This window comes from Oncorhynchus mykiss, chromosome 11 (genome assembly GCF_057628025.1).
Source record: "Oncorhynchus mykiss isolate SJ-2025 chromosome 11, ASM5762802v1, whole genome shotgun sequence".
Lineage (NCBI taxonomy): Eukaryota > Metazoa > Chordata > Actinopteri > Salmoniformes > Salmonidae > Oncorhynchus > Oncorhynchus mykiss.
This window is the reverse complement of record NC_143032.1, coordinates 54,970,001-54,990,829: the sequence shown is the minus strand read 5'-3', so window position 1 is coordinate 54,990,829 and position 20,829 is coordinate 54,970,001. Positions and strand designations below refer to the sequence as shown.

Sequence of the window (20,829 nt, the reverse complement as noted above, 5' to 3'; positions counted from 1 at the left end):
CTCCTCAGAAAAAGGCAGAGGAAGCTCACTGGATTCTGGAAGGACTGGGACCCCGAGTAGAACTGGTGAGCCTCTGCTGTTTTCTCACCTCTTAATGGTCATCTGAATAAAATATCTAGCAACTTGTGTTATTTGACCACAGGGAGGAGGGACAAGTAGCAGGGGAGGAGGGTTAGAGGGAGGAGAAAGAAAGAGGGGGAGGAGTTTGTCGGAATTGAAAGCTGGCCATGTGTAGCAGGGGGTGTAGGGAGCAGGCCCTGGAGACAGGCCGAGGTGGGTTTCGTTCTTCTGTTCAGGGATGAGAGCGAGATGGACGGGCAGAATGATGGCGCTGTCTGTCTGTCTCTGATGGCTAGGAGCCAGACAGTGTTTCATAAATGAGCCGCTGCTGCCTGGAAGAGAGCATCTTACTGACAGTACTGTATATTATCAGTGGGAGTCAGACATCATACTTGCTCTTTATAAGCTGATTTGGGTTTGACAATAATACCTAATGTTCGCGTTCGAAGAGTTTTGTCGTGAGCAACTGAAAATATAGTGGAGAACAAGTTCAGATTCAAATGTTTGACCCATTGGAAGGTGTTTGTCGTTCATTGGTTTAAACGACTTTTAATCCCCCTTGTGCCGTGAAATAAAAATATGTTTTGTTTGTTTTGTGGCCAAACTTATACAAATTGTACACAAAGATGGTCTCCTTCGCTTATGAGTCGGTTCTCACTCTGTACAGTCCAGTCTCTTGAGAGGGGCTGAATTAGGGTGTCGTGTCCTCGTTGTGCCCACTGCTTGTCGTTGTCAGCTTGGCACAGCATTAACAGTTATATACTATCATGGAGCAAAGAGCTTTGTTTCACTCTGTCTCATAGACATAGATTTACATGGGCTCTTGATTGAATTAATAATAGATTCAGTAATAATTGAATGTAATGGTTCAGCTGGTTGAGTTATTGAATGATGGTGCACCAGGGTTTTCCCCAGGAATTTTTAACAAGGTGGTGCTGCTGAGTACGCCGGGGGGAGGTCCGGACGGGGGTAACACCTGTAACTGCCATTTGCAGCAATCTAGAGCAGAACCTTGCCTTAAATGATAACAAATAACTTCCATTCTTTCATTCTTCGGGGAGAACCGTGTACACAATGTGAGCCAAAACTTTTTGACAGACCTTTCTCGGTTAGGTTGATAAAACATGCATGAATTCATAACATTTGTCTTATGTCAGACTCTGTTCAGCATCTTGTAGGTAGAATGTAATGGGTAAATTGTGTTGCTGCATTTAGCGTAGTAACTTTGCAGTGACACCAGACAGTGTGCAGGGAAGTCATGTGGAAGTTGTAAACAGTATGTTTAACCCTCTAGAGTTGATGTTCCTTGCTGCTGTGAAACAGGATTCTCACCTCTGGCAGCATCACCTAACCTTTCCATCGGTTTCTTCTCTCTCCCAGCCACTGTACAACCAGCCCTCCGATACCAAGCAGTACCATGAGAACATCAAAATGTAAGTTAGCCCGCCCTCTGGGGAAAGGGACTGGGTTTATGTTAGTGTGTGTGCGTGTCTATGTCATCTGTCACTGTAGGCTCAGTGTGATTGCTATGGTCCTAAATGCCATCACTGCGCCCCTCATGTGCCCCAGAGATTCCCATCCCAACAAACGGCCACAGAGAGTGAATCACGTGGTGTCAACCACGTCTATGGAGTCTTTATAGCCGTGATAATGTGCTGAAACAATTCTTTAACCGTGCGGTCTGTGACAACCCGTTGAGATCATGTTTCTGCGGAAATGACTTTATGCAGTCATAAAATGAAAATCCTTCACTTAAGTTGAACTTATAAATGTAATGCAGAAAGTGCAAATGGGTTAAGTAAAATGGCCCGCTTGAGGTTTAGCTCTGAGTTGTCAGTGGAGAATGAGTTAGATGGATGCCACCAGACTTCCTGACCTCTTACCCTCACTGCCACTCTGTCTCCGCTCCGTTTGATCCTTGCACTGGTTGATCAGTATTATTGCCTCAAAGCAATTAGCAGAAAGGGTGTGTGTGTGTGTGTGTGTGTTATTAAATACCGCAGTATAGCTTTGATCCACCACAATTGACTTCTTTGTGCCCCAAACCGGTTTGATAACCTTGGCACCTGTCCCTGGTAAGAAAGATGAGTACCTTGGATTCATGGACACCACCTCTACATTTCTCAGGAATACAGTACACGCTTAGTGTTGGACAAAAGAAACTTTAGAAACGGACCAGAGCAACTAATCTCTCTCTCCACCATCTGGTGTCCGGAGCACAATGCCATCTCTGTCCTTATACGACTTAATCTCTCAGCCCTGGTCTGGCCTGCCAGCCAGAGACGGCGTAAGTAGGGGTTGCGGGGCGTGGCCGCCCCCCCTGGTTTGCGCCCCTTTTGAAGTTCAGATGGGAACAGGAATAGTAACTGAAGTCTGGACACTGACTGTAGGCCTCAAATGTAGCCTGTCATAATATCCATTCCAAGACGAACTGAGATACAAGTACTATCAGAAACATGTTGGATTGTTTTCACAGTCCTTTTCACCAGTCAAACCAGACATTTTGCACAGGAAATGTCGGTCATTCACAAAACGTCCACGCTCCGCAAGAGAAGCAGAAACTAAAGAGAGAACTTTACAAATTGTTGATTATGCATTCATTTGATCAATTTATTATTGTATTCTGGTGAGCAATGCTATTTCATTTTCTACAGCATGACAGAAGAGGCTACCTATCTAATTAAGATTTTTCTGATTCCAAGACCTAATTTTTTACTGAAAAATATGTAAATGAGGCATAAAAAAAGATCAACACAGTTAATGACAAGATAATTCCAGACTGTGCCGTTGTTGTGCTTATTTATGATATTATAGTCACGTTCTCATTAAATAATCTTATTATGGCAAAAGAATTGAGTCTTAGTTCATTAAATTTGACTTATTTTTCAAGATATTGATATAGCCTAGCTGATAAAAAGACATGGTTTTGATTTGTAAAGTTCAAATAGAATATAGTCTTGCACATGATAGTCTTGCACTTCACAATGCATCATCAATGTTAAATATCTTAATATTCGATTTAATCATACACTGGGTGTACAAAACATTAAGAACACCTGCTCTTTCCATGACTTAGACTGACCAGGTGAATCCAGGTGAACACTGATCCCTTATTGATGTCACTTGTTAAATCCACTTCAATCAGTGTAGATGAAGGGGAGGAGACGGGTTAAAGAAGGATTTTTAAGCCTCGACAATTGAGACATGGATTGTGTATGTATGCCATTCAGAGGGCGAATGGGCAAGACAAAAGATTTAAGTGCCTTTGTTGAACGTGGTATGGTGGTAGGAGCCAGGCGCACCGGTTTGTGTTATCAACTGTGGGAAGCATTGGTGTCAACATGGGCCAGCATCCCTGTGGAACGCTTTCGAAACCTTGTAGAGTCCCTGCCCTGAAAAACAGAGGCTGTTCTGAGGGTAAAAGGGTGGTGCAAGGAAGGTGTTCTTAAAGTTTTGTCCACTCAGAGTATATTGGCCAATTAACACATATGGAATAATGTAGTAACCAAAATAGTGTTAAACAAATCAAATATATTTTAAATTTGAGATTCTTCAAAGTAGCCACCCTTTACTTTGATGACAGCTTTGCACACACTTGGCATAATCTCAACCAGCTTCACGAGGAATGCTTTTCCAACAGTCTTGAAGGAGTTCCCACATATGCTGAGCACTTGTTGGCTGCTTTTCCGTCACTCTGCGGTCAAACTCGTCCCAAACTATAATGCCTGAAGGTGTGTTTTGGGTCATTGTCTTGTTGGAAAAACAAATGATAGTCCCACTAAGCGCAAACCAGATGGGATGGCGTTTCACTGCAGAATGCTGTGGTAGCCATGCTGGTTAAGTGTGCCTTGAATTCTAAATAAATCACAGTGTCATAAGCAAAGCACCATTACTCCTCCTCCTCCATGCTTCTTGGTGGGAACCACATATGCAGAGATCATCCGTTCACCCACTCTGCGTCTCACAAAGACACGGCGGTTGGAACCAAAAGTCTCACATTTGGAATCATCAGTCCAAAGGACAGATTTTCACCGGTCTAATGACCATTGCTCGTGTTTCTTGGCAAAGCAAGTGTCTTCTTCATATTGGTGTCCTTTAGTAGTGGTTTCTTTGCAGAAATGTATCCATGAAGGCCTGATTCACACATACATATATATATATATATGTATATGTATATGTATATAATATATATATATGTATATGTATGTATGTATGTATGTATGTGTGTATGTATGCATACATACATGCATACATATATATATGCATACATACATATATATATACATATATACATACATACATATATACATACATACATATATACATACATACATACATATACATACATATATATATACATATATACATACATATATATATATATATATATATATATATATATATATATATATATATATATATATATATACATACATACATATATACATATATATATGTATATATGTATGTATATATATAGGTGTTTATTATTTATATATATATATTTTATATAGGAACATGTTTCAATGAAGAGATCACCGTGTCGTCTTAGGGTATCTTTAGACTGCTTCTGTGCTGTTTTCTTCTGCCACACACACACACACACACACACACACACACACACACACAGGCATGTAATGTGACTGTGGCATCCAAGCTGGCCGTCTAGTATGGACAAGTACGCCTCCAAACCACCCCAGTTCCCAACTCATTACATTCAGTCTTACATGAAAGATATTTTGGTTTCCACAACAGCATAAATATCTCTGACTCACAGGTCAGCTCGCATGTTAGTGGTGTTGGCAGAGTGTGGCACGCATGGAAATTTGGTGAAGTCACAGCTCGGAGGTGTGAAGAATAACCTTCCAGCCCCCAGACAGTAGCCATCCCCCTCCAAACTCAAACCACACACACACACACTGCCTGCTTCTCCCCTGTCCACCACTAACATCTTATTACTCAGTATAGAACTCTGCCTGTGTGTGTGTTTGTCCGCCTTGTATTCGACCTAGTATCTCTGCCTGTATTGTGTCTATGCACACGGAGTGATTGTGTGTGTGTGAATCAACATTCATATGGGTCTCAGTATGTGTTTATTTGAATGAGTTTAGATGTTTGTTTATATAGAAACACGTGTAGATGTCAGTGTCTTTGTTGTGATGTGGTCACCGTGTCCACTTACAGAATCTTTAGACGGCCTCTGTGCTGTTTTCTGCTTAACATGCGTGCGCGCGCACTAGTACAGCCTTACTTAATTCCTGCTGTCTGTCTGTCCTTGCCTGTGGCCTGGATCCTAGCTGATGTGACTCACGGTGAATTAGATGGCACGTGACCTTACAACTGACAGGAATAAAAACGTCATCTTTCACCGAAGGCCGAGAGAACGGATGGAGCAGCTGCCCAAGCAGATTACTGCCCTGACCTTTATTTGAAGCACTCTGGCTGGTTCGCCATTCCCGGGCCGGGCCAGACAAACTTTAAAAGTCTGGCTCCTCTTTCTGTCCACCACCCGAAACGATTTGGTGTTTATCGATCTAGGGACCGGAATTGTGTGCCTGTCTGTGTGGGGGTTGTAATAAAGGTCATACCTGGACAGCAGGACGTGTAAGCTACTCTTTACGGGTTAGAAATACATATTTTTATTTTTATCAAACTGCCAAAAAATGTCATTCAAATCATTCTGTTGATTTTCCTCTGTTTCCTTCTATCAATCTTCTGTCTTACTGTCTCTTTCATTTATCTTTCCTATGTATCCCTCTTTCTCCTTTCTTCACCCTTCACAGAAACCAGGCGATGAGGAAGAAGCTCATTCTTTACTTCAAGAGGAGAAATCATGCTCGTAAGCAGTGGGTGAGTACAGAACCGCTTCTCTGCTGGGACTGCTCTATGACCGATGACTAGATGTTAACTGGGCCAAGGAGCTCCTTGAAGTGTATCCATGATCCACAGACTAAAGGGAAAGGAGCTCTGGGCCCTTGTGCCTGTTCTTTAGTAACACTGTAGCAGTAGCTACTCCTATGAAGTGTTAGACCACAGCTACTACGGCTTTTGAAAAATGAAAGGTAAAAAAACGGAATAAGGGAGATGTCTCGCTGTGATTCAGCTCTCTCAGGACTTTCTTTTTCTCGGTCACATCAAGTCTGCTTCCTGTCTGGTGGTGGTAGATGGTACAGAGATGGTAGATGCTACAGGAGATGCACCACTGCTCGCTCGCTCTGCTTGTGTGTCAGTGATTGAGCAGGACCAAGGCAGTGGGCGGTGCTAAAAATAACCCTGCCATCGATCGTCCAGGCTCTGATGTCAGAGTTAGGCAGACATCCTCAATCACCCACCCTGACAGAAAATCTTTACCACAAATCAATTACTTTTCCTGTGGAATATATTTCCACAGGGATACATTATGTGTAATAACCATGTTTCACCTCAGAAAAATGACATCCTCAACAATGCAGGAGAATTGGGAATAATTTAATAGTTGCACAGTTACACTAACCCTAAATGTAGAAACCATATCTAAACTTGTAATTTATAGAGAGGCACACCTACCGCCCCATAGTGCTATTTGCCGGCCCAGGGTCATATATCCACCAGTCATGGTGTGTAGTGTAAGTAGAGGTTCCAGGCCAGCTCCAGGCTGGAGAGGGGAGCGCAGGCTGGAAAAGACATGGGCAGCTATTTTAAGAGGCCTCAGAGGGCTGTGTCTCCTCCAGGGTTAATGGTCTGCTTTACAGCCTGCCCTGTCGAGCAGCTGGGAAAACATGGAGCTCTGTTCTGGTCATGACTCAAGGTTAGACTCCGTCCCTGCAGACGCACAGCACATCATGGCACAAAAAGGGACACTATTTGTATTTTGGAGGTGGTTGTATCAAGTTTTTTTCTTTCTTCCTTCAGGAACAGAAGTTCTGCCAGCGCTATGACCAGTTGATGGAGGCCTGGGAGAAGAAGGTGGAGCGCATTGAGAACAACCCCCGGCGCCGGGCCAAGGAGAGCAAGGTGCGCGAGTACTACGAGAAACAGTTCCCTGAGATCCGCAAGCAGAGGGAGCTGCAGGAGCGCATGCAGAGGTGAGTCAATGCCTGGGGCCTCCTGCTCCTTCATATACTAGATTGGGAGTCTAGTTTACTGCATTTGTCAAAACATTAGATGGAGTGATTCCAATCAGTTAAAGAGTCTGATTACGTTGAGTTGTTACTTGGTTACAGTATGGAGGGAAGTGTGTGTGAATGATGTCAAGAAGGACGATATCCGCTCCTGTACATGCAGTGTGTTGACATGTCCTCTGTGTTCCCCCGGTGGGGAGTAGCCGGGTGGGGCAGCGTGGAGGGGGATTGGCCTCGTCTTCAGCCCGCAGTGAACACGAGGTCTCTGAGATCATCGACGGCATATCAGAGCAAGAGGTGAGCTCTTCCAAATCAAATCCAGCATTATTTCTACAGCACATTTCAGACATGGCATGCAACACAATGTGCTTCACAGGAGAAAACAAATAAAATCAATTAAATGGTTTACTGCACAACAAACATAAGAGGATAAAAAACGAAAAAATAAGAATAAAAACTGAACGACTAAAAATCACCTGAAGGAAAAGCATTAAAAAAAATAATAAAAAAAAAAAATAATAATAATAATATTTTTTAAAGATCTCTTTTAAATATGTCCACAGTTTCGCCCCCACAGCATTGGGGTGCACAATCGTGGATTGATTTAAAAAACAGTTGAAAAATCTTAAAATTAATTCTAAAACTCACAGGTAGCCAGTGCAGAGACTTTAAAGCCGGTGTAATGTGTGCTTCCTGTCGGGTCAGTACCCGTGCTGCAGCATTCTGTATGTTTTGCAATTGACAAATGGCTTTCTTGGGTAGACCAGACAGGAGAGTGTTACAGTTAACAGCCCTGCTTGTAATAAAAGCATGTATGAGTCTTTCTGTATCAGCCTGAGGGGGAAACGGACGCAACGTGGCAATGTTCCTCAGGTGGTAATAAGCTGTTTTGGTCACATTCCTAGTGTGGGATTCGAAATTGACTTCAGAATCTAAAATATACCTAGTTTTTTTTAACCTGGTGTTATTGTTATTCCCTGTGAATTAAACATGTGGCCAGATTCTCTTTCTGTGCTTCGGCTCCAACGATACGTACCTCTGTCTTGTCTTGATTAAGCTAGATGAAATTTTGAGCCATCCAAGTATTTAAATCACTAACACAGTCTAATGTATCCGTGGAGCTAAAATCCACTGGTGACACAGATGTAAAGTTGTGTATCATCTGCGTAGCAGTGAAAATCAATGCTGTGCTTTCTGATAACACTGCCAAGGGGTAACATATACAAACTGAACAGTTCAGGACCCAAAATCGAACCTTGATGTATACAGTGCCTTGCGAAAGTATTCGGCCCCCTTGAACTTTGCGACCTTTTGCCACATTTCAGGCTTCAAACATAAAGATATAAAACTGTATTTTTTTGTGAAGAATCAACAACAAGTGGGACACAATCATGAAGTGGAACGACATTTATTGGATATTTCAAACTTTTTTTAACAAATCAAAAACTGAAAAATTGGGCGTGCAAAATTATTCAGCCCCCTTAAGTTAATACTTTGTAGCGCCACCTTTTGCTGCGATTACAGCTGTAAGTCGCTTGGGGTATGTCTCTATCAGTTTTGCACATCGAGAGACTGAATTCCTTGCAAAACAGCTCGAGCTTAGTGAGGTTGGATGGAGAGCATTTGTGAACAGCAGTTTTCAGTTCTTTCCACAGATTCTCGATTGGATTCAGGTCTGGACTTTGACTTGGCCATTCTAACACCTGGATATGTTTATTTTTGAACCATTCCATTGTAGATTTTGCTTTATGTTTTGGATCATTGTCTTGTTGGAAGACAAATCTCCGTCCCAGTCTCAGGTCTTTTGCAGACTCCATCAGGTTTTCTTCCAGAATGGTCCTGTATTTGGCTCCACCCATCTTCCCATAACGTTTTGCATTGTTGCCAAAAAGTTCAATCTGACCAGAGCACCTTCTTCCACATGTTTGGTGTGTCTCCCAGGTGGCTTGTGGCAAATTAAAATTTAAACAACACTTTTTATGGATATCTTTAAGAAATGGCTTTCTTCTTGCCACTCTTCCATAAAGGCCAGATTTGTGCAATATTCGACTGATTGTTGTCCTATGGACAGAGTCTCCCACCTCAGCTGTGATCATGAGTGATCATGGGCCTCTTGGCTGCATCTCTGATCAGTCTTCTCCTTGTATGAGCTGAAAGTTTAGAGGGACGGCCAGGTCTTGGTAGATTTGCAGTGGTCTGATACTCCTGCCATTTCAATATTATCGCTTGCACAGTGCTCCTTGGGATGTTTAAAGCTTGGGAAATCTTTTTGTATCCAAATCCGGCTTTAAACTTCTTCACAACAGTATCTCGGACCTGCCTGGTGTGTTCCTTGTTCTTCATGATGCTCTCTGCGCTTTTGACGGACCTCTGAGACTATCACAGTGCAGGTGCATTCATATGGAGACTTGATTACACACAGGTGGATTGTATTTATCATCATTAGTCATTTAGGTCAACATTGGATCATTCAGAGATCCTCACTGAACTTCTGGAGAGAGTTTGCTGCACTGAAAGTAAAGGGGCTGAATAATTTTGCACGCCCAATTTTTCAGTTTTTGATTTGTTAAAAAAGTTTGAAATATCCAATAAATGTCGTTCCACTTCATGATTGTGCCCCACTTGTTGTTGATTCTTCACAAAAAAAATACAGTTTTATATCTTTATGTTTGAAGCCTGAAATGTGGCAAAAGGTCGCATAGTTCAAGGGGGCCGAATACTTTCGCAAGGCACTGTATTTCCTTGATATGTATTGTTCACCAAGGGTGACAAACTATCGACTGGTTAAATATGTCCTAAACCAATTTAGAACTGTACCGGAGAGGCCAACCCACTGGACCGGAGATTGGCCAAACATTGTTAGGAGCTGAAGAATCTAGAATACTTTTCTTCAGAAGGGGTTTCACCATATCAGTTTTTAGTGCAGGGGGGAGAGTGCCTGTGAACAAGGAGTGATGAACAATACCTTGCATTTCTTCAGATATGCGTTAGAAACTGTTTTGAAGGTGGTGGGGATGGGATCGAGAAGGCAGGTAGAAGTCTTAAGTTGTGATATCACTTTCCTGTGCACATCTGTGTCAACCAGGGAAAATAAATCCATAGTGCCTTTGCGTGGTAGGCTAGGGCACATATCAAACTTCTCATCAGGTCTTGCTTGACTGATACCCAGCCTAACTTTGATCTTATATCTGAAATATTCCGCAAAGGAAAGTTCACAAGTTTGCGAGGGAAGGATTTATCAGGCTGTCAATGGTCGAGAAGAGCACTCTCTAATTATTCTGATTATTAGTGGTCAAGTTAGAAAAATTTGCCCGTCTTGCATTTCCAATTGCCTTGTTATGTATGCCAAGTGTCTCTCTCAGAATATCTTAATGGACCTGCAACTTTGACTTCCTCCCCTCCCGACTATGCCTTTCTGCAATTTATCTTCAATCGATTCGTTTCCTCACTCATCCAAGGGCCTCTACATTTGGATGTGGCCTTTTTCAACTTCACTGGAGCTATGGCATCAATGGTTGCCCTGAATTTGCTATTAAAGTTATCAACTAAATCGTCACGAGGAAGTCAGGATAGGTGACAGAGTATTGTTCAGACACAATAAAATCTGTAGCAACTTCAGAGGTAAGATAGTGTTTCTTAATCATATGTTCAGCATTACCCTGTGCTATGGGCAACAAGGTAATAAAAAATCCACAGTGGTGATCAGATAAAGCAATTTCAACTATAGAGTATATGTCAATAGAAACCCTCTTGGTAATAACCAGGTCCAGAGTATGGCTGCGGTTATGGGTAGGCCCAGTATCATGTTGGATAAAGTCCATAGAGCTCAAAAGATTCATTAATTCAATGGTCTTGGAGTCGGTCTCTTTGTCAACATGAATATTAAAATCGCCCAACACCAATGATTTTGTCATAGTTCTCAAGGACCATAGACAAAAGCTCTTACACTACTTCACCTCCCTCTTTTTTCCTGTCATTCCCCATATCTCTCCCTCTTTTAGTGCCCTTTCTCTCACTCATGAATATACAGTGTTCTTGTCATGCCTGTTGCTTGACCCTCTCAATCACCAATTTCTTTGTCACGTGAGGCTGAATGACACAGTTACTGTAGCTGCGTAACACTTATAACCAGTTCAGGAAGCATGTGATGTGGCCTTTTTTAGTATCATGGCCCGGAGAAGATGGCTGACGTTTTACATGCTCCTGACCAAATGTGTTTTTATTAATTTTTTATTTTTTAGATGCGTCGTTGGTAACTTTTAAAAAATGTTGTAACTTATTCTGTGCATAATGTTGCTGCCTCCGTCTCTTATGACCGAAAATAACTTCTGGACATCAGAACAGCGATTACTCGCCTGAGGTACCTGAGTATCTCATGATAAGCTGTAGACCACACTATCTACCTAGAGAGTTTTCATTTGTATTTTTCGCAGCTGTCTACATACCACCACAGACCTATGCTGGCACTAAGACCGCACTCAATGAGCTGTATAGCGCCATAAGCAAACAGGAAAACGTTCATCCAGAGGCCGCGCTCCTAGTGTCTGGGGACTTTAATGCAGGGAAACCTACATCCATTCTACCAAATGTCTATCAGCATGTTAAATGTGCAACCAGAGGGGAAAAACTCTAGACCACCTTTACTCCACACACAGAGACGCGTATAAAGATCGCCCTCATCCTCCATTTGGCAACTCTGACCATACTTCTATCCTCCTGATTCCTGCTTACAAGCTACATTTAAAATCGGTCAATAAAAAAGTGGTCTGATGAAGCAGATGCTAAACTACAGGGCTGTTTTGCTAGCACAGTCTGGAATATGGCTTTGAGGAGTAGTGGTAAGGGTAGGTAACACATCCGCCATGCTGATCCTCAACACAGGGACCCCTCAGGGGTGCGTGCTCAGTCCCCTCCTTGTACTCCCTGTTCACTCATGACTGCACGGCCAGGCACGACTCCAACACCATCATTGTTTGCCGATGACACAACAATGGTAGGCCTGATCACTGACAATGACGAGACGGCCTATAGGGAGGAGGTCAGACACCTGACCGTGTGGTGCCAGGACAACAACCTCGCTCTCCCTCAACGTGATCAAGACAAAGGAGATGATTGTGGACTACAGGAAAAAGAGGACCGACCATACCCCCATTCTCATCGACGGGGCTGCAGTGGAGCAGGTTGAGAGCTTCAAGTTCCTTGGTGTCCACATCACCAACAAACTAACATGGTCCAAGCACAGATAGTAGTGCGTATGGCCCAGTACATCACTTGCCATCTAGGACCTCTATACCAGGCAGTGTCAGAGGAATGACCTAAAAATTGTCAGACTCCAGCCACCCTAGTCATAGACTGTTCTCTCTGCTGTAGGACGGCAAGCGGTACCGGAGCGCCAAGTCTAGGTCCAAGAGGCTTCTAAACAGCTTCTACCCCAAACCATAAGACTCCTGAACACCTAATCAAATATCTACCCAGTCTATTTGCATTGCCCCCCCCCCTTTCTATGCTGCTGCTACTCTCTGTTATCATCTACGTGTAGTCACTTTAATAACTACCTACACTTTTATTTCTTATTCTTATTCATTTTTAAAAAAAATGCATTTGCTTAGGGGCTTGTAAGTAAGCGTTTCACTGTACGGTCTACACCTGTTGTATTCGGCGCATGTGACTAATACAATTGAACTTGATTTTTGATGTGTGATCCAGACAGATACAGTGCCTTCAGAAAGTATTCACAACCCTTGACTTTTTACACATTTAGTTGTTACAGCCCAAATTTAAAGTTGATTAAATTGAGATTTTTGTGGCGCTGGCCTAGACACAATATCCCATAATGTCAGTGGGATAATGTATTTTTCGATTTTTATTTTTTACAAATTGCTAAAATGTCTTATCCCTTTGAGAATGGTGAAGTTATTTATTTTGCTTTAGATGGTGTATCAATACATCCAGTCACTACAAAGTCACAGGCGTCCTTCCGAACTCAGTTGCCGGGGAGGATGGAAACCGCTAAAGGATTTTACCGTGAGGCCAACTGGGACTTTAAAACAGTTAGAGTTCAATGGCTGTGATAGGAGAAACCTGAGGATGGATCAACAACATTTTAGTTACTCCACAATACTAACATAAATGACGGAAGCCTTTACAGAATAAAACATATTCCAAAACATGCATCCTGTTTGCAACAAGACACTAAAGTAAAGCTGCAAAAAATGTTGCAAAGAAGTTAACTTTGTCCTGAATCCAAATCGTTATGTTTGAGACAAATCCAACACATCACTGAGTACCACTCTTCATAATTTCAAGCATGGTGGTGGCTGCATCGTGTTATGTAGATTCTTGCCATCAGCAAGACTGGGGAGTTTTTTTTTAGGATACAAATAAATGGAATAGAGCTAAGCATAGGCAAAATCCTAGAAGAAAACCTGGTTCAGTCACTGGGAGACATTCACCTTTTAGCAGTACAATAACCTAAAACACAAGGCCAAATATACAATCCAGATGGGCAAAGCTCTTTGACACTTACCCAGAAAGACTCAGTTGTAATCCCTGCCTAAGGTGAAACTAACAAGTATTGACTCGGGTGTAAATACTCATGGAATATATTTCTGTATTTCGTTTTCAAAAAAACATGTTTTCAGTTTATCATTATAGGGTAATGTGTGTAGATGAGTCAGAAGAATTCTGAATTCAGGCTGTAACAAAACAAAATGTGGATTAAGTCAAGGGGTATGAATACTTGCTGAAGACTGTGTAGATGCGCACACACACCACACACACACACACACAGAGTAAAGAGACTCTAGCTCTGCCACTTGCACAACCGATGAGTTTGAACTCTGCACAGTGGTTAGAGATGTCACTTCCTCTCTACCCCAGTCACCCTCATTCCTCCATCCCCTCTGAAAGGCATGCTGAGGATGAAAGGGGGAGAGATGTCAGCCACAGGTTCCCTGCTGTGAGTGTTCCACAGGACAAGCAGAGCTGGCTTGTGAATAACAGGGCTAGTCATCACACTGAGTACAGTACAGAGGCAGTAGTTATCTGTAAGTTCAGCCCAGGCCTGGATAAGCACTGACTGCTCACCCTGGGCATGCAGCATCGCCGTCTTCCCCTCCTCCTCCCTGACCTCAAACTTCCTCTAAATCTCATGACCTCTTACACACTTAACACAACACGACTGTTGTGCCTGTGTCACCACCGTTGCCTCTGTGTGCTGTGTTTATCTCAGCCTCCTGTATTTGGAAAGCTCTGCTTTGGTGTACACTAACAGCCTACTCACCCCAAGACATTTTGTCTGTTTGTCTGATTGTGTGTGTGTGTGTGTGTATTTACACGTGTGTGTGTGTGTGCGGGTGCGTGTTTGTGTCAGAACACCGAGAAGCAAATGCGTCAGCTGGCGGTCATCCCTCCCATGCTATTTGACGCAGAGCAGCAACGTATCAAGTTCATCAACATGAACGGCCTGATGGACGACCCCATGAAGGTGTACAAGGACCGGCAGGTCATGAACATGTGGAGCGAGCAGGAGAAGGACACCTTCCGTGAGAAGTAAGTCACTCACTCAGATGTAGAAATACACTTCATAGAATGGCAGAACTGTGTGCTGTGCAGTAGTAGACAAAGGGTTGTTTTGTGTTTCTGAGAGCAGTGAGAAGTGGCATGCATGGTGGTTTGGTCAGACTGAGATTTGGAATAGAAATGTCTGTGACCTATCCAAAGGTCTGGGAGTTGTTGAGGAAGTGAATCTTCCCTCTTTGTGAGAAATGAGAGGATATATCAACCAGCCAAACGTAAACCACAGACGGAGATCAGAGACTGTGAATGCTGTCCCGGTGCAGAGAGAGAGAGAGAGAGAGAGATGTGGATGTGATGCCTGCTGCTGCAGACTGCACAGTGAAGTGTCTTACCCTCTCAGCCTCAACACTCAGTAAGAGAGAGCTGGGAGAGATGTAAGCAATGCTCAGTACTGGCTATGTTTTCCTATTGGGATATAAAGTAATGTCAGGTAGGATACACTGATAGTAGTATGGTGAAGGAGCTGGAGGTTAGTGTGGATGAGAGCATGCTATAGATGAATAATAGAGAGTGAAATATCTCTGGAGAGATGGATGTGTGACTGAAGTCATCGCTGATGGGAGCGTCTTCTCCCATCAGGCAAACTACACATACGTCATTCTCCACAATTTACCTGCATATCACAAGGCAGAGTGCCTGTAGATAATTCATTTGATAGAAAGTGTTGAGTATGTATCTGTCTGCTTTGTGCTCACAGGTTCATCCAGCACCCAAAAAACTTTGGCCTGATTGCCTCTTTCCTGGAGAGAAAGGTACATTTGGGAAGATCCCCCCCCCCCCCCCCCCCCCACTCCATGCACAATGGTAGACCCCACATTTTGACACCTGAGTAGTCTTGTATTGTCATCCTGCTTGGGAGATGAGGTCCTAGTAATGTTGTTTTGTTTCAGACGGTGGCAGAGAGTGTCCTCTTCTACTACCTGACCAAAAAGAACGAGAACTACAAGAACATTGTGCGCAGGAACTATCGGCGCCGTGGCAGGAGCCAGGTACTGTACCTAGAACCTTACGGAACCTAATCAAACCACTTCAGGCATTCTCAAGGTGAAAGTTGAACACTGGGTTATGGGGCCTCCCGAGTGGCGCTGCGGTCGAAGGTGGCAATGCCTCACTCCATTGTGCATGGAGTGAGACGTCACTACAGACCCGGGTTCAATCCCAGTCTGTGTCCCAACCGGTCGTGACTGGGAGTCCCATAGGGCGGCGCACAATTGGCCGAATGTCGTCCTGGTTAGGGAAGTTGAACAGTGTTTCCTCCGACACATTGATGCGGCTGGCTTCCGGGTTAAGCGGGTGGGTGTTAAAGAGTGTGGTTTGGCGGGTTGTGTTTCGGAGGACGCATGACTCGACCTTCGCCTCTCCTGAGGCCGATGGGGGAGTTGCAGCGATGAGACAAGATCATAATTGGATCGCAATTGGATATTACGAAATAATAGAAAATATAAGAAGACTGGGTTGAGTACCATTTGCATGGAGAGGTAAAACAGCCATGGGGCTCTGTGGGGCTCTCTCATGCTACACACACACAGACACACATTCATGCTACACACACAGACATACACACACACATTCATGCTACACACACACAGACATACACACACATACATTCATGCTACACACACATCACAATTGCTGCTACCAGACTCGTATTATACTAATCAGTTTATACACTTGCCCCCATCCCCATATTCCCCAATACAAGTGTAAATGTTGGACTATAAATTGTGCCTTATAATTGTGTATTATACTTATGCTAAAATCATTATTCTATTCTACTGAGCCATTTATTTACTTGATCTTGTCGAGAAGGAACCTGCAAGTAAGCCTTTAGTTGGACGATGTATACCATGTGGATTCCGTACAGACGACTAATATAACTTGAACTTGAATGTGACACCTGCCGTTGTGCCCCCGCCCTTCGTGTCAGCACTAATGTGTCTATCCACGTGACTTTTATTTAACAGCTTGTTTTCATTGCTAATGATCTCCCAGCTATCACTTAGGCCCAGACCAGGTGTTAGGCAGTTAAACTCCAGCATCGTTGCGGTGCAGTGTGGTGGGCGCTAATGAAATGGTCCATTAATTAGCCAGTGACCTTTCCTGTGGGCGTCAGCCGGTTGGCAGTGTCTCTTCCTAAACTCTCCCAGAGACACCTCAGATTATTACCTAGCTAGCCAACGCTCAGCTCAGTGCACAAACACCACGGGCTCCTAACGCTAATAACACGGGGAGAGAAAGGGAGGCACAGGAGCGTGTGAGAGGGGAGAGGTACAGAAGGGGAGAGAGGGAGTCAGCGAGTGAGAGATTTGTAGAAGGAGATGGGGGGGGGGGGGCGAGCAGAGAATTGTCTCCACAGGGTAACGTTAGTGAGTACAAGAGAGGAGGGAGCACACGACAATACGTACTAATAACAACACAAAAGCTAATGAACGCCCAGCCTTATTGAGTCTGTCCTCTTCTGTTGTAAAGCAGACCATAGATAACAGGCTGCCTGAGTCTGACTCATTTAAGACTCCTGTAAATGGCTGTGTTTTTGGTTTTTTCGATCTGTTTTAGGTGCATGACACCGAGCTAAGAGAGAACAAATGGAGATCGTGATAGTCTATGGAGATGATTAGGCTGCTGTTTATAGTCTCCAGGTCCTAAGAGAGAGACAAAACTCTGACCATGTTCATCCACTAGTGGGTCACTCAGTGCTGTTATTGAGTTATGGCTTTTTATTTGTTGTTTTTTGCGTTGCGTTCATCTTTGAGAGGGGAAACATTAAATCTGGTGACATGGTTCAAATGGAGTTATGCTATCTCTGTGAGAATGGTCCATTTTGATGTAGCCTGCTCTCAGTCTTTTTGTGTTTCCTTGTCCAGAGCTGGATGTAATGCCTCTGTTATTAGAGTAGACATGAGCGGGATTGAATAGGCTTCAGCTAGAAATCCATTTACTTAGTGCTTTCATTAACCCATTAACACACAGCACACCTCCTATATACTTCGGGAACTGTGCTTTCCAATGCATGAATAAGTGTAGTTACCACCAGTTATACCAGTGTTAGTGGCTAGACTTGGGCAGTCTGCAGCATTTCTTTCATGATATGAACCCTCACCCTGAGCCCAGACAGGAAGTGGAAGAGGAAGTGGTGCTGGGCGCCAGATGAAGGCATATGGGCTGTTTTTGTGGTGTATGTACTGGCATGCATGGCAGAATGACCTCAACACTACTGCATGGCTCATGTATCTGTTTGTGTGTTTCTATATAGGTTCTTATGCATGTTTTACATGTGCTTACATATTTGTGAGTCACCAGGGATCATGTTTGTGACAAGTGTGTTGCCTTGTATTCCACCCCAACAGCATGGCCAGCAGCAGCAACAACAACTGCAGGTGAACCGCAGCAGCCAGGAGGAGAAGGAGAAGGAGAAGGAGAAGGAGAAGGAGAAGGAGAAGGAGGAGAAGGAGAAGGAGAAGGAGAAGGAGAAAGAGAAGGAGGGAGAGAAGGATGAGGAGAAGACTGAGGGGGAAGACAAGGAGGATGTAATGAAGTGAGTCTGCTTGCATTCGGTCTCGCTCTAAATTTAGGGGTGTCAAACGTGTTTTTCCCCGGGGGCCGCATCCGGTCTTCAACGAGGTCTGAAGGGCCACACAGAAAATGTGTTATATTTACTTGCTGTCGAAATTAGCAGAAAATAGTTCTCCGTCCATCGTTTTGAAAATGTTTGATGCTTCCTGACTGTCTAGCTTTCATTTCGGTGACTATTAGCGAGCTGGACACAGTCAAGAAACTGTATAAATGTAGGGCCATTATCATTTCTACACCGTTTAGATGTGGTTTTAGTCATTTTAAAGTATAGTCAGTTCACACCCCTGCACTAAATCACGTCTGAATTGGTCCAGGTCAGTTCATTGGAAATGGAATGGGATTTAGATCTGCCCTGACTAGATCTGGAAAGGTAATCATCAGATGGAGCTTTTTTCACCCCTGACTAGTTACTCCTCCACCTTCAGCCAGAATTTCAATCCAGTGAAAAATCTGTATTTTCCCCCTTTACAAAACTGCTGTTTTCCTGTTTTTCTTCTCACACTCCCAAGAGGCCACTAAAAGTCACATTTGTAACATTCCTTCCTTATTTTCTTTCTTTTTCCGATGGGGGTTAAAGTGGCTTGGCTGAAACACCATTACCGTACTGTCGTACTGTTGCTACAATAATCCAGCTCGTCTCCTGAGCTTGGAGTGTGCTGTGCGTGACCCTGCCCTGGCATCTTCCTGGGCACGGTGCCAGCGTGAAGGAGAGGAGGATGGGGAATCAGTGGATGCCTCTGAACACTGCAATCTGTGTGAGCAGAGTAGCGGAACAGATGGAGAGCTCACTCACTGCAGTGTGTTGTCCTCATGTTGACTCACATATTTCACAGGGAAGAACATTGAAGGATGGAATTCTATAATCATGTCCAATCTTCTAGCGTAGCTAAGCCCCCCAGCTCTCTGAATGGAGTCACGGTTGGATAGGTTGTTGTTCAGTGCTACTGATTGAAAGAACATTGAACAGGTGTTTCCCTCCCTGACTGAGTGTTGTTGATCATGATTAAGCATCTGCAGTGCTTCCAGTACCTGGGCTGAGGAGTCCCTGACTCCCACAACACCCTGGTTGGCACAGCTGGCACTTCTATATTTAGTGAGCCAGGCAGCAGAGCAGGTCGCCTCTAGAAGATAAATGATGCAGGACAAGGGGAAGATGAATTGAAGAACACTGGCTACAAAATCACTGGCCTGTCATTACGCTGACAGGATATATTGCCTTGCTTGCAAAACTTAAAACGACGCTCTCCTGAGCCTCGAGTCGTGTGTGTGTGTGTGTGTGTGTGTGTGTGTGCGCGCATTTTTTTTACCCAGACAAACCTCTGCACTTTTTATCAGGTTTTAAGTTAACAAACTCAACAGTACACATGTGCTGTGCAGACCAGGCAGTGAGGAAGAGGGTGATGAAGGTGGTGTGACTGACTGACACTCTTCCCCCTGCAGGGACGACACCTCCGGCGAGGACGGGGAGGACAAAGAGCCCACGGTGGCTTTCAAGGGTCGACGCACGGCCAACAGCCAGGGCCGGCGCAAGGGCCGCGTCACCCGCTCCATGACCAGCGAGGTGGAGGAGACCGCCACTCCACCGCTCAGCAGCGAACTCGGTACGTCTCACTCTACTACTATCGTCTAGACTGCTGCCTGATGTCTTTTACGGAGTGTTCATGGTCTTTAACACACTCTGCTGTTTTCACCTGAGACGCGTTTCAGCACTGTGCTGATGTTAGCTACACACCTCATTAACCAAAAGAGCCGGGATTTCTCTGAGAAACATTTCATGGCTGTGTTTTTGGCCTAATTCGGAGGTGTTTGAATGAAATATATGGCCAGGATACTGCTGAAGCGCATCTGTTTAGTAGGTCCACCTGAATTGAAATGAAACTGAGCATATAATCACACATAGTGTGGATGGTTTGATACCTGCTGGCGCTAGGACAGTCATCATACATTCTGTCAATCAGTTACGTCTGCTCTCATTGCTGTGTGCTTTTTCCCCCCCTTGTCATATCCCACACCACAAGGGTGCACTGTGGCTCTTTCTCCAAACTCTTCTAAACACACAGACCTTGGCCAGGAATAGAATATAATACAACTTTATTGTCCATCCAGGATGGACATTTTTTCTTTTGCTTCGCCTCACATTAAAAGGATCACATACAAATACATTCTCACGTCACACACGTTTAAATCAGTCACTCCACCATGCTGCATACACTGAGAACATAGAACATAGAACACAGGGTATTAAACGTTGACTGACTGCTGCCCCAACTTCACTGGATAGATGAATACATATACCAGTACAATCCACAAGGAGCTAATGAATGCTTGAATGGCCTTAGCCATGGGCATTCTGAAGCGCCGGCCAGAGGGAAGCCTCTCGAGCTGAGGGTGTAGAAGGTGGTAGTGGTCGCCAACAACAGCCAGTGCCTTCCTTTTGGTTGCCTTGCGGAACCGACTGTGCATGTGGTTGACCAATTACTTTGCTGGCTGTGTTTACTATTCTGGTTAGTTTGTTAGA

The 20,829-nt window shown here is 44.0% G+C and overlaps 1 protein-coding gene across 50 annotated transcripts in view; it reads left to right on the top strand.

Annotated features, from left to right (window-relative positions):
* Positions 1-20,829, top strand: part of LOC110535946 (nuclear receptor corepressor 2) — a 125,645-nt gene that overhangs the window by 70,234 nt on the left and 34,582 nt on the right. For 16 of the 50 annotated variants that reach the window (XM_090190491.1, XM_090190486.1, XM_090190522.1 and 13 more), the window contains exons 7-16: positions 9-65; positions 1,441-1,493; positions 5,844-5,910; positions 6,952-7,124; positions 7,361-7,457; positions 14,533-14,711; positions 15,436-15,490; positions 15,629-15,727; positions 18,086-18,273; positions 19,752-19,912. In XM_090190491.1, coding sequence (XP_090046617.1) covers positions 9-65; positions 1,441-1,493; positions 5,844-5,910; positions 6,952-7,124; positions 7,361-7,457; positions 14,533-14,711; positions 15,436-15,490; positions 15,629-15,727; positions 18,086-18,273; positions 19,752-19,912 — 1,129 coding nt within the window. The remainder of the gene's footprint in view (positions 1-8; positions 66-1,440; positions 1,494-5,843; positions 5,911-6,951; positions 7,125-7,360; positions 7,458-14,532; positions 14,712-15,435; positions 15,491-15,628; positions 15,728-18,085; positions 18,274-19,751; positions 19,913-20,829) is intronic. The other 34 variants (XM_090190525.1, XM_090190493.1, XM_090190529.1 and 31 more) reach the window with 3 other exon arrangements.